We start from the raw sequence: 13537 nt of genomic DNA, 5'->3' as shown, positions 1-13537 counted from the left end.
TCCTCCCTTTCTACCCCAGGGTCATAAGAGAAAATTTCTTTTGCCGAGTGAACGCTGGCAAGGCCCGCTTAGTCCAACTGTATGTGGGCGCCCAGCCTCCATGCCCTCCTGGCCCGTGCATTGGTGGCAGCTGCTCTCAGTGTAGCCTTGGGGCCCTTGTCCTCCGCCAGCAGGCTCTCCTGCTCCTACAGACTTTGGGGTTGATGTTTCTTTCTAGGAATCAGCTCCCACTTCCGGTGTATAATGTGCCAGAGGATGATAAGACTCGGAGACCAAAAATGGAGGCACCATTAACCGTTTCCTCCCTGCTGGGTGGACTTTATTACAAAAGAAATAACACAGCCCAGAGAGGGCTGCGGAGCTGACGTCTGGCCCCGAGCCAGGCATCCGCGTCCTACCTGACATGGTCACAGGGACACAGCCCGGGAGGCTGGCGGGAGTCACAGGGACACGGGAACAGTGGGGTCTTGGGTGAGGTTTGGTTTTCTAATTGAACCAGAGGAAAAAACTCTGAATATGAATTCTGAATCTTGCTGACTCCTAAGAAAGGGAGTGCCTTCTCCTCTTGTTAGAGGTACACAGGAAAAAATCCTGGCTTAGTAGGTGTCTTAGTGGAAATGAGAAGGAAAAGGCATCCCCGGTTCCCCACTGTGACATCACAGTGCATGCTAAGGTGCTCAGTTGTGTCCGACTCTGCCACCCCATGGACTGTGCCCTGCCGGGCTCCTGTGTCCATGGGATTCTCCAGGCAAGAGTGGGTTGCCATGCCCTTCTCCAGGGGATCTTCCCAACCCAGGGATCTTACCCAACGCTCTTACATCTCCTGCCTGGGCAGGCAGGTTCTTTACCGTTAGTGCCACCAGGGAAGCCCAACATTATTACAATAGAAAAGCACTGTTAAGGCTATTTAAGGAAAAAATTCGAGAAAAGGAAACTCGCCCATTTTTTAAAAGGGTGAATTTTATGATATGTAAATGTACCCCAGTAAAGCTTTTGCTTTTCTTTTTGAAGGCACAGAAGTACCATCTCCTGTCTTAGTCCAGGCAGGCCTCTAAAACAAAGTGCCAGAGGCTGGGTGGCTTGTAAACAGCAGAAACTTCTTCCCCACAGTTCTGGAGGTTGGATGTTGAGTTCAGGATGAGGGCGCCCGCGTGGGCGGACTCTGGTCCCAGCCGACGTCCACGTTGCTGCGTCCTTACGGTTGAGGGGTGAGACGGCTCTCTGGGGGTCTCTTTCATAATCGCATTCACGGGGACTCCACTCTCATGACCTGTAACACCCTGCAAGGCCCCTCCTTCTCATACCTTCATCTTGAGGTTAAGATTTCAGCATGGAATTCAGGGAGACAGGCGCAGACTTCCAGCCCACTGCAGCCTTGTTACCAGGCTTCACCGCGATGAGAAAAACCACCCAATTCTGGCAAGAAGTGGAACCAGAGGCCCTGGCAAGTTAGGTACCATCCTGTGGGGCATCCACACGTCACTGTCACTTCCAAGGAAGTCCTCCGCTTAGCGGACTGGCTGTGGCTCCCTCACCTCCTTTGTTCATTGGTGCTGGGTCTGCCTTGCTGTGCTACTGCGCACGGCCTCTCCTGCCGCAAGCCGGAGAGCTGCTCTTTATTGTGATGTGTGGGCTTCTCACCGCGGTGGCTTCTCCTGTGAGGCAGGGGCCTTAGGGCGCACAGGCTTCAAGAGTGGCTGCACATGGCTTGGTTGTTCAGTGGCCTGTGGCATCTTCCCAGGCCGGGGGTCAAATTCATGCATTGGCAGGGAGGCCCCTATCCGCTGTGCCACCGGAGAAGCCCTCCTTTACCTCTTGCGGGTGGGACACTCCACACACGGTCCAGTCTATTTACAATTGCTTGATCATGTGCTTTTCTTGAGACCCTCCTGACTTGCCCCCACCCTCCAGGAGACCCAGGAGGGAAGTTGAGGAGGGGCAGGAGTTTGGGGGGGCGGGCAGGAGCTGCCATGCAGAGCCCCTGAACTGCCCAAGAAGGGCCAGAGGCTCTCCTTCCAAAGCGGCCCATCTGAGGATTCATTCGGAACATGGCATCATCCAGTACATCTTGGTTGGGGAAGAAGACGAGTATGGCCAACTTTAGACATCTCTTTCTCAAGTGGATAAAAGTTTAGCACTTAATTTTGGTTTAGCATCAAAATTCAGCACTTAAGGTAGAGGGTTCGGGTGCATGGAAGCTCATTTCTCCAGAAAACTCAACTGCCTGGAGAACTGGGCCATAATGGGTGAGCCGGCCGTCTGGACCACTGATGCGCTTTGTTGGGCGAGCGCCCTGTCGGCCCTGGGATACTGTTAGGGTATTTGGGTTGAGCTGGGGAGACTCCTGTGGTCTTGCCTGGGCTGGGGAGGGTGGGACCCAGCGGGCCTGGGTTGGGGTGGCCGGCAATCAGCAGCCCTGTGCCCACAGGACGCCTTCCAGGAGGAGTACTCCCGCACGGGCACCTTCCCCGAGACACCCGTGGTGCCCCCGCGGCGGCCCTGGACGCTTGTCAACTGGCTCTTCTGGGCCTCGATGCTCCTCTACCCCTTCTTTCGCTTCGTCGTCAACATGGTCAGCAGCGGCTCCTCCCTGACGCTTGCCAGCTTTGTTCTCGTCTTCTTTGTGGGTGAGTCCGGGCTGCCGGGGCCAGGGCCGGGGCCGGGTGGGAGCCTCTGGGGGCAGGGGAGGACGAGGCCCTGGAAGAGGGGAGCACCCCGATCAGAGTCCTGAATCCCGGGGTTGGAGGACTGCCTTGCCCCCTCCCGGTGCATGCACAGGGCCCTGTGCACACAGGGAGCCAGCCCCTCCAGGGACGAGCTCCCGGCCTCTGCAGAGGGCTTGTGTCACAATCGCTTCCTCCTCACCTGCAATAAAACCATTTCCTGGGTCCCAGCAGGAGGCGACAGAGGCTCTTTGCCATTCAGAGCAGGTCAGGACCTTTTTGGGGGAAGTCAGCGTGGGTGCTTCTCCTTGGCTGGCTGCCGCGTGGAGATGGTCAGCTCAGTCCTTTGGCTCATCACTACGGGGTTTGACCCGGGCGTCGTTTCAGAGGACTGCCGTTTCTCCATGGCCCATGCTTCCCTGGATACTGCTGCTTTTTGATGGCAGGGGCAGCCAGTTCCCGCTACACAGGCCGGGTCTGGCCTGGCTGGCCATGTGTCTGGGGGCGGGGGGTGGGGGTGGGATGGGGTTGGGGTGAGCTGTGGTCTCCAGGCCCCACCGGAGGGGATGGGTCCCGCCTTGCACAGCAGCAGCAGGAAGGCAGCGCCCTCTGGAAGAGGCTGGGGCTCCCCGCAGGTGACGGCTGGAGACACAGGGCGCCTCCAGCTTTTGAGGAACCGACTACTCTCTCCCCAGACCTCAGCACCCTTGAGCCCTCATCTTGCCTCCCACTTCCCTGAATCACTGTTTCTTGGTCCTCTCACAAAGCCTTTTCACCTCTGGAGTCAGGTTCGCTCCACAACGCCATCAACTCCGCAGCACAAAGTTCTAATACTGGGGTAGGGGGCTGATGTTCGGAGCTGGCCCCAGGCTGAAGGCAGCCCGTTATAATGGACCCACGGGCTCCATGAGCCTCGTGGGCTGGGTGGACCCCTGTCCTCGTCGCGTCCCTGGTCTGACAGTTCATAGCCAGGATGCTGAGGCTCTGGAAACTCATGCATCGCGACTCGGGAGGTTTCGGCCACTCCTCCTCCATCCACTTTTTCACGCCTACTGCAAACAGACTGTGCAGTCAGGCTGTGATGCGTGCCGGGCTCATCAAGGGGATGGAGGTAGACGTGGTCCCCGCACCCAAGGAGCTCACCACGTCTGTCCTCTCTGGAGGGAGCGTGTAAACCACAGCTCCTGCCTCCGTATCCTGTTTTTTAGCCTCTTGGTGGTTAAACTGGGCTCTTGCGTACATCCTACACTTCTTATCTCTTTGGGCCAAATCCCGCTGTCGGAGAAAAGGCAGGCAGGGACGCGGCTTGTCTGCTGCTCTGAAACTCGCACAAGAAGCTGTGTTGAGACAGGCTGGAAACTAAAATAGCTATTTGTCCAGGAACGCGCTTCCTTACGCTTTGCTGAAGGGTGCCTGTAAGCTGCTGCGCCGTATTCACCGAAGAACCGTTTGTCCTAGGGAGGGGCACCGGGACATACAGCTTAGCACATTCCGCTCACCTCCACTGTCCAAGGACTGAAACTCACCACACAGAACAGCCTGGCTCTGTTCTAACATCTCTCAAGCCAGTTAGAACCCTGGCCCCATGCTCAAGGGTAGCTGTGAGGCAGGGATGGTGAAAAGCACCCCAGACCACCCAGCTCTCAGCTGATGCTTGAGGTTCACAGAGCTCCCCCACTTTATTCCGTCAGGCAGGGCCCACCGGAGTCCCCACAGGCCTCTGACTTGCCCTTCCTGTTTCCGCAGCTTCCATGGGGGTCCGATGGATGATAGGCGTCACGGAAATTGACAAGGGCTCTGCCTACGGCAACATGGACAGCAAGCAGAAACATAGCGACTGACCCGGGATGTGTCACCACCTGAAGGGGACCTTGGGGGGAATGGTGGACGCCGCCATCACCCTGGGCGGGACCCAGTGATGAAGCTAGGGGAGCCCCTGCTGGGGAGGCAGGGGCTGCAGTCTCAGCGTCAGGTGGGGAGGAGGATGTACTTAAATCTTTCCCCCAGCACGCTTTAGTGGGCTTCGGGTCTCGTTCTTTCCGTGTGTGAGTCTGTGTGAGTGCGTGTATGTGTGTGTTAAGAACATATGTGAGAATGAGGTATGCTGAGTGGGATCATTGCGAGGGTATCTGAGGTGCGGGGGGAGGGCAGAAATGGGGACCTCGGAGGGTGGGGGGTTCCCTGCCATCCTTTGGTGCTGAGTTTTCTGTTAACCCTGGCTCGCTACAGAGTGAAAGACACTTTGGTAAGATGACTAAATTATGCCTCCAAAAAAACAAACAAAAATTAAACTGTTGGGCTTCTCTCTGGTGTGTGCACACAGTGCTGCCCTCCTTCCCTTCAGACCCCCCTTCCTGTATTTTGGAGTTCTGGACCGCAGAGTGCTCCCGAGCAAGGAGCTGGGAGCTGGGGGTGTGGAGGGCAGGCCAGGTGGCTGGAGGAGGTGGGTTCCCGGTGGCGGGAGCTTGTGAGACTGTGTGTGGAGACAGCAGGTGCCAGGAGGCTAGCCGGGCACACGTGTGGGGCCCAGGGACGCCCCAGAGGCAGCCCTGGTTCCCTGGGCCACCCTGAGGTGCAGTCCATCCAGCCTGAGTTGTGACGATGCACCCACTCCCTAAAGACCCTCCTCGAGGAGCAGACTCGTCTTGAACACTGAGATGACGGCTGGCAGTCCCGCAGGGATGTGAGAGATGGCTTGGCGTCCTCTGTTTATCCCCGTAGCAAGCAGACATTGGGTCCCCTAAAGCAGTGCAGGCTCATTTTTACTAGAGGGCCGTACACAGGAGCCCAGGTGCCCCTCTGTACAGGCTTGGACTCAGCGGCCGTGGGTACCCGGTCCCCGCCCCGCTCCTCGCTTCTGCTTTCCTTCTGGAAGCGCAGATTCCCCTGACTGGGAGGACCTTTCCTCTGTGGCACCTAAGGCCGCATTTGGAGTAACAGTCTGCGTACAGGGCTCCAGCAGACAGCTGCCAGCCGTCAGACGCCAGGTGCAAAAGAAGAGCGGAGAAAAGCAGTGATATTTCCAGAGGAGGACGATGCGAAACCCGACGCTACGTGACCTCAGGCTGAGACGCCGCCCCCGGCACCAGGTCCCCCAGATGCATGCACGGAGCGGGGGAAGGGCCGCTCCATGCCGCCCGGTCCTTCCTGCTGGTCTGCTGAAACTCTTTAACGGGATGAGCTGTCCCGTATAGACGGTGGCCAGATGCTCTGTAAAGGCTTACTCTGTTCTGAATCCCGTCCTGGGTTCGCTCTTAAGTCACAGAGTGCTCACCGGAAACAAGGGACGTTGCAAGAGGGTTTAAGAGGCGCTTTCTGCTTAAGGGAGGGCGGGACACCACTGAGTCAAGACCGCAGAGGTGAAAAGGGGACACTGGTGTGGTCGTGGGAAGGGAGGGTCCATGAGGCCATCAGGGTTGGCTCTTCCTGCTGTCCCGCAGGAGACCCCCGAGCCTTTCCCGCCCTGCGTCAGGCCACGCGCGGGGGTCGCAAGTGCAGCCTCCTCCAGGAGCCGAGATGCTCAGGCATGCACCTGCCACCCCCCACCTGGACCGGGCGGTCTTGCCCCGGGCCCTCCCAGCACCCTGGGAGACAAAGGAGAGCCGTTAAGGAACACCAGCCACCCTCCAGGCTGCACAGCTCAAACCCTGCAGCTCTTTCGCTCCAAAACCCTGTTTTCCCAACTGGAAAATGGGGGTGATAACACCCACCTCTTGGGTCGCCTCAAGGGTGAAATGAGGCCATACATGTGAACACACTTTAAGAACCCCACAGCACTGAACAAATAAGGATTAGAACAATTAGAAAGTTGCCTCCATGCTGCTGTGTCTCAACAAAATGCTCAGAAATTACCTTGGGGTGTCCAAAAACGTGTCATTTTTCTGTCATCTTCCCGTTCAGTAGCAGTAATCTGAGTCCTGATAGCGTTCACCCACGCCTTCTGCCTGGAACGTGAAAGGGACCCACAGGCATTTAACGTTCTCCTGAACTCGTCTCTGGGACCAAACACAAGACAACGAGCAAACGAACAAGGCTGCGGACAGCGCAGACCTCAGGGTCCGGGTCAGGGGAGGGCGGCAGAACATCCTCCCAGGGAAGGACCGACGGGCGCTCCTTCTGACACTGCCGCAGGACCAGTGTGCGGAGCCGGCAGGGACCCTGAACGGGCTTCAGAGGCTCACTCTTCTGTGAGAGGGCATTCTGTCTGGCAGGACGGGGACCTGGCTATTCCTCCTCTCCGGTCCCGTGATGGCAGAGACAGCCACGGAGAAACGCATCACCCCTTCCCCAGTCCCTTAACCTGCGTTCAGGGTCTCCCAGATGCCACGGCCTCTTCAGCAGGGAGCGGTGCTGGTTCCCAGGGCGTCACTTTTCTAAGAACTAAAAACCTGTGGGTGTGAAGCCACCCCTCTCCCCAAGCAGTGGAGGACGGAGTACAGGGTCACATCCTGTCTGACGTCTCCGTGGCGGCTGAGGTCGGCCTTGCTCAGCCTGCTCTGAGACCTGACGTGGAAGAGAAAATGCCAAGTTCGCTTCACGCTGGGTTGGCGCAGGGTCCTCCCGGGTGTTAGGAGCCACGTCCTAGGCCTGCAGCTTTGAGGCAGGGGGCACTGAATGCCCTTCTTCCAGGAAACCAAGCCCACAAAGGGACTTGATTTAAAAACCACCAAGCTTGTGAGATGAGTTTAAGGGAAGTGGACCATTCTGTGACTGACGTGGAGAAAGCGTGGATGCACGTTCTGAGCTGGCCGATACCTCTTTACCGTTCGTTGAGGAAACACAGTTTGCCTTTTTCGTACGATCACACGGCGGTACTGGAATGTCCTTCTCTAAAGAGAGCCGAGTAAAAGCGGCTAAAGATATTTAAAGATTTTTAGATGTGCTTTTCTAATAGACACTAAATGGATCTGAAAGACAACGCTTGAGATGTACAGTCCAGCAACTGTCCAGCCGCAATGTAGAAACAGCTGTGACAGACACAGACAGGGCCCCAGCGGTTTCTGGTTTTCCTCCTAGAGAAGCGGAGCAGCGTCCTGGCTGGTCCCCAAGCCAAACAGATGAGGCTTTTCAGAGACTTTAAGAACTCACTTGTAACTGTGGATGGACATGGGAAGGCAGACTGGAGGGACCCGTTCCCCACTCACAAGAGGAGGTTCCATCCAGCGTTTGTCCGTCGCGCTGCTGGGTCTGAGTGGGAGGAGCGCGTCCTCTGGGGTCCTGCGGGGGCTGCGGTTCCACCTGCAGCTGCCGACCTCCCCTCCTGCTCTGGGGATGCTCAGGAGGGCGGCCGCTGGCGTGACTGTCCCGCTGAGTGCGTGCGGGTCACTCAGGCTGACCTGTTCCGTGTCAGTGTCACCTCCTTCAGCAGCTGTGCTCCTGATGCCTTAACTGTGCAGCCCCTCCTGCTGTTTACAGAGCATTAGATTAAGCAGCTGACTCACGCGCCCTGCCTCCAGGAGCCGCAGGTTACACATAGCTGGTTTTCCTCCACACGTGCAGGTGGGCAAGCCTCCCGGGGCTGGTCCCTCTGCCCCCCGAGATGACCCCCACCCTGCACAGAAAGCCGGGGGTCTCAGCTCTCAGCCAATCACCTGAGCCGCAGCGCGGACCCGGCAACGACGCACGAGCAGGCATCCCAAGCTCTGAGGCTGCATCTCAGCCGCCTGCATCCTTGGCGTCGGTGTCTCAGAGCTTCTGACCACATTACACAGAAACCGAGTGCTGCAGACGCCCCTGGGCTTCCTGTCCTGCCTGCCACCCGCGCGTCCGGGGCAGTGGGCACCCCCCAGAGAGCAGGCTCGGCGCACAGTCCTGGATTTCTTGACCTGGGACAGCTGAGACCCACTCACAGCACCTGCCACCACCTGGTGTCTGTTTATGGCGCTCGGCTGTTGGAGATGACCATTCTTCTGGGCAGAAACAGCAGAATACCCAGATTGACCTCAACAGCTAGTGTGCTGTCCCCTCTGCAGGGGGCAGGCCGGCTCCTGCCTCCTCCCTGTCCATTCCCCACCCCCCCACAGTGCCACAGCAGGCAGCCAGTCACGAAGGGACACTGATGTAGAGGCTTTAATAACTGAATTTCAGTTGTCTCCTTTTGATGCCTTTCTCTAAAGTAAAAATAGAAACCTTTCTGGAGCACAGTGAAGCCAAAGTGAAATTGGTCACCACTGTGAATTTCAGTTATCAGTGGGGGAAAAAAAAGCAAAGGGTTTCTCCAGTAAAGGATAAGTAGCTACAAATGAGGCATTCCCCAGTCCCTGTACCTTGTCCTATTTTAATATTAGGGCTATGGATTAATTAAAAAACAATAATAAGCACTTACTTAAGACCTTTTCAGTATCTAGAAAATACCTCCTAGGACCGTGGGTGAAGCTCTTCACCCAGCAAGACTCCTGCAATTTTTACCTTTGTTATTTTGTTACACAGTCTCGTTTCACATGTTGCAGTGACTGGAGAGTTTTGAAATTTCTAGCATCTATGTTCCCTTGAGTTTTAATGAAGTAAGTGGTATGAATGCAAAGTTTGGGATGCTGAAAAACAATCCGTTCAGAAGGTGGGTCAGAAACCACTAAGGCTGCACATGTGTGAGGAAGTCACTCAAACAGGAATGATCTGAATGGACCAAGAAAAAAAAAATCACCTAATGTAGGAAAAGAAATGTGCTTCTAAAATTTATAACAGTTGACTCAAGAAGAGAACAAGTGGAGGATGAGATGGCAGGTCGCTGCAGCATGTGACTAGAGGCCCACCTCAGAACAGAGGACTGGCGACCCTCTAACAGTAAGTCAGGATGAGGCTGGGTACTTAGGAGGCTGCCGGGCTACAGGGAGGGCAAAGCAGTCCAAACAGCACAGACGTTTCCATCACAAACACCAACTGATCATCTCAGTAGATGCAGAAAGAACATCAGGCAAAGTCAAACATCTAGTCATGATAGCAACTCAATAAACCAGGAAAACAAGGAAGCATCTTCAACCTCATACACGGCATTTATGAAAAGCCCACAAGGAACACCATAAGATAAAAGAACGACTGTTGCCAGCTAAGGTCAAAATCATGACAAAAACATGATTCTCACCAGAGCAGATCTGTTTTCTGGCTGGGGGCTGGGGCGGGGGGCGGTGGGGGCCACAATTTAACAAGCTGATCCTAAAATTCTTAGGGAAACAGAAACGACCCAGAATAACCAAAACAATCTTGAGAAAGCAGAACAAAGTTGAAGAGCTCACACTTTCCAACTTCAAAACTTCCTTTACAAAGCTACATTAATCCAGACAGCGGGGTTCTACATAAGACAGCTGTGCAGATCAATGGAACAGAACTGAGAGTCCAGAGGTACACCCCTAGATTTGTGTTCAAGTGATTTCAACAAGGATGCCAAAACAATTCAACAGAGAAAAAGTCTTTTTAACAAACGAATGCAAGGTCTAATAAATATTGACATGCAGAAGGGTGAACTTGGACCTTTATCTGATATGATATATAAACATTAAAAACAGACTATCAAGCTAAATATGAGAGCCAAAACTATACAACTCTTAGAAGAAAATATAGGTATAAATACTTCATGACCTTGAATCAAGTCATGATATCAAGAGCACATGCAATAAAGAAGCAGGTTGTACACCAGACTTCAAAATTTAAGATTTCTATACTTTAAAAGAAACCATTAAAATGTGAAGAGATAAGCCACAGACTGTAGGATAAAACATTTGCAAATCAAGTATCTGGGAAAGCATTTGTATCCAGAATGTATAAAAATCTCTCACAGCTTAGTAAGAAGACAAGTAACCCAAATCAAAATTGGGCAAAAATTCACATAGACACCTCACTAAAGAAGACAGATGAACAGCCAACACACACAAGAAACGCTCACCATGGTCAGACAAATGCGGACCAGAACCATAATGAGACACCACTTGACATATACCGGGATGGCTACTATAAAAAGACAGTATCAAGAGCTGGCAAGGGCTGGAAAAAGCTAGAACCTTCTGTGTTGCTGGTTGGGAATTTAAGCCAACACAGCAGCCACTTTCTCAGTTTGACAGATTGTTAAAAAACTGAACATGATTTACCCTCTGAGCCAGCAGCTCCACTCTCAAGAGAAATGAAAATACAGACCCACACCAAGACCTGTATGCAAATGTCCGAGCAGCGTCATTTACCGCAACCAGAAAGTGAAAGCAGTCAATGAATAAATAAATCACGTGGTGTATCCATACAATGGATCAACACTCAGCAATAAAAAGGGATGGTGCAATTAACACAATGCTACCACGTGCACACACCTTGCGATCGGGCTCAGTGACAGAGGCCGACAGAGGAGCGCAGTCTGAAATCGCACTTACACTAAATGTCTAGAACAGGCTCATCTACAGAATCAGCTGGTGGCTGAGGGGCTGCCTACGGATGGGGAGGGCTGACTGCAAACGGGCATGAGCTTCCTTTTGGGGAAACGGAATTATTCTAAGGTGGATTATAATGATGGCTGTACCACTACGTACCTATGTTAAAAATCACTGAACTGTACACTTTAAACATTATATAAATCATCCCTCCGATAGCTATTTTTAAAAAATGAAATTACAAATCATTCTGTTAGGCCAACTTTCTCAAGGACGTTAATTTCTGTGCTGAGGGGATCAGCGCCCTGGAGGGAAGGTGAAAACAGACAGAACGTCTTGAGCCAGCACTCGCCCAGAGCCAGCTGCCACGTGCCAGGAGTGCGTCAGATACCCTCTAGAAAGATTTCAGGAAGCTTTAAGGTCAATCTTTTAAAAAATTTAATAGCAAAAAGAAATAAAAGAACACCATCAACAACAGATAATTTGGGCTATTTTAAAAAACTAACTACTGAAATATTTACATTCTGAAAAAAGACGCTTTCTTGTCAAGATATTATTCAGCAGTATGTACACTGACCCGGAACCTATACATCTTGATTTAAAAATAAAACTGAGCCCCCAACATGTGATAGCAAGGCTTGAACTTGTATCTACTCTGAACTTGCAGGGAACACCCAGAGCCTTGAAAGGGCCTCCGACATCCTTAGTGCTGTTTCATTTCTCTCCTGCTCTGCAGCGAGGCAACTCTAGAGCCTGAAGGCCTGACGGTGCCCGTTCTGTTGAGGGACACCGCAGTGACAAGGGCAGACCTCTGTACGGATACCGTGTTGGCTCTGAAGCTGAAAACCATTGAGAGACAACATAACAGCTTTCCTAAAATAAACCATTTATTGAAAAAAGAACCTTTTTTCTTAAAATTTCATTAATCGGCCTTTTGCAGAACAAACCTGTGGCTTGCCAACAACAAAAAAGGTACTGTTTCACAGTCAGTGCACTCGGCAGACAGGAGACTAACAGCGAGGCCTGGGACGCCTGATAACACTACGGCTGCTTTGGACCTAGAGAGGTCCACGGTGTTACCCTGATGCCACGGTTCTCCGTCGGCGGGGACGCGGCGGGCATGGCGGCAGGGGTCCGTGTACAGTAGTAATGGCACTTGGCACGCAGCTTCTCCACCTCGCGGACGCCCCTCTCAGGGGGGCCCCGGGCCACGGGGCGCGGACAGGAGCAGCAGGAGGCGGACGCTCGTCACCGGGCAGCCGCCGTCTCAGAGGGTCAGCGAGGGCGACGCCGCTTCTGGGTGCGGTCTTTGTGGAAACGTTACGTACAGTAGTGATTGAGGGGACTCTCCGAGTACAGGCGCTCCGCCAGGCCCCAGGCCCGCCAGCTTCACTCTTCATCCGTGCAGACCTGTGAGGAAGGCAGGACAGTGCTGAGCCCCTCTCGTGCGTGCCGCACGCCAGGTTTACGGGTGAGTCCTCACCGGTGCCCCCTGATGCTCCAGCATTGAGCCTGGCCCAGGGCAAAGGTGTGATCGAGGCAGTGGGACGTCACCGCCAAGCTCCGGCTTTACGAACTGACTACTGACAGCATCTGCCAGGATGTACCTGTACAGGTCACCAAAAATTGTTTGTATACCTTATAAATGATAAACACGTTTTTATTTAGTTACAAATCCCTAGTATCTATGCAGCAAACCAAGCTACTGGCTCCCTGATTTCACTCCCCCAGGAATAACGTCACCATCCCCCCAGCCTCATCTCCCCTAATCAGGACCTGTAAATGTTTTCTCAGGGTTCCTCTCTCTTTCCATTTTGTCTCCAAATACTGTCCCAGCAGTATTTCTGTCTCCAAGCCTATCTCCTACCCCAATTTTCTCCTGAGTGCCAGTCCAAAGTATTCACGTGCTCCAGCAAGCATCCCAAACACACCTCAAACTGCTTCTACCAGAGAAAACCGTCACTCCTGGACCCACCCCTCAGCCAGGGGCCCTCCTGACCTGTCCTGGTGAGTGGAACCCGATACCTGGTGACGCGAGCAGGGCCTGGCACTGTCCTGGGCTCCTGCCCCCACGCACCTCCTTCCACACCCCGTCAGTCACACACTCGCGGCCACCTTAACCTCTCAGTTCAGTTCAGTCGCTCAGTCGTGTCCGACTCTTTGCGACCTCATGAACTGCAACATGCCAGGCCTCCCTGTCCATCACCAACTCCTGAAGTTTACCCAAACTCATGTCCATTGAGTCAGTGATGTCATCCAACCATCTCATCCTCTGTCATCCCCCTTCTCCTCCCGCCCTCAATCTTTCCCAGCATCAGGGTCTTTTCCAATGAGTCAGCTCTTCGCATCAGGTAACCAAAGTACTGGAGACCAGTTTCAACATCAGTCCTTCCGATGAACACCCGGACTGATCTCCTTCAGGATGGAGTGTGTGGCTGATCCCTCACCCTGACCTTCCCTCCCTGCCTATCGGCCGTGTCACCAGCTTCCTACCTAGCCTCCTGCCTCCACAGTCATCACTCA

At 53.7% G+C, this 13537-nt stretch overlaps 2 protein-coding genes across 7 annotated transcripts in view; one reads left to right on the top strand and one right to left on the bottom strand.

The window, feature by feature from the left end:
* The window catches only part of AGPAT4 (1-acylglycerol-3-phosphate O-acyltransferase 4), a 135896-nt gene extending 130928 nt beyond the window's left edge, over positions 1 to 4968 (top strand). For all 4 annotated transcript variants that reach the window (XM_005211099.4, NM_001015537.1, XM_005211101.5 and 1 more), the window contains 2 exon segments: positions 2429 to 2627; positions 4410 to 4968. In XM_005211099.4, coding sequence (XP_005211156.1) covers positions 2429 to 2627; positions 4410 to 4504 — 294 coding nt within the window. In that variant the 3' untranslated portion in view covers positions 4505 to 4968.
* Positions 4969 to 11883: 6915 nt separating this feature from the next.
* The window catches only part of MAP3K4 (mitogen-activated protein kinase kinase kinase 4), a 105126-nt gene continuing 103472 nt past the window's right edge, over positions 11884 to 13537 (bottom strand). For all 3 annotated transcript variants that reach the window (XM_002690377.7, XM_059889979.1, XM_005211105.5), the window contains one exon: positions 11884 to 12424. In XM_002690377.7, coding sequence (XP_002690423.4) covers positions 12404 to 12424 — 21 coding nt within the window. In that variant the 3' untranslated portion in view covers positions 11884 to 12403. The remainder of the gene's footprint in view (positions 12425 to 13537) is intronic.

This window comes from Bos taurus, chromosome 9, assembly GCF_002263795.3.
Source record: "Bos taurus isolate L1 Dominette 01449 registration number 42190680 breed Hereford chromosome 9, ARS-UCD2.0, whole genome shotgun sequence".
NCBI lineage: Eukaryota > Metazoa > Chordata > Mammalia > Artiodactyla > Bovidae > Bos > Bos taurus.
Note: the sequence above shows the minus strand (reverse complement) of the source record. Positions and strands in the feature narration are given on the sequence as shown.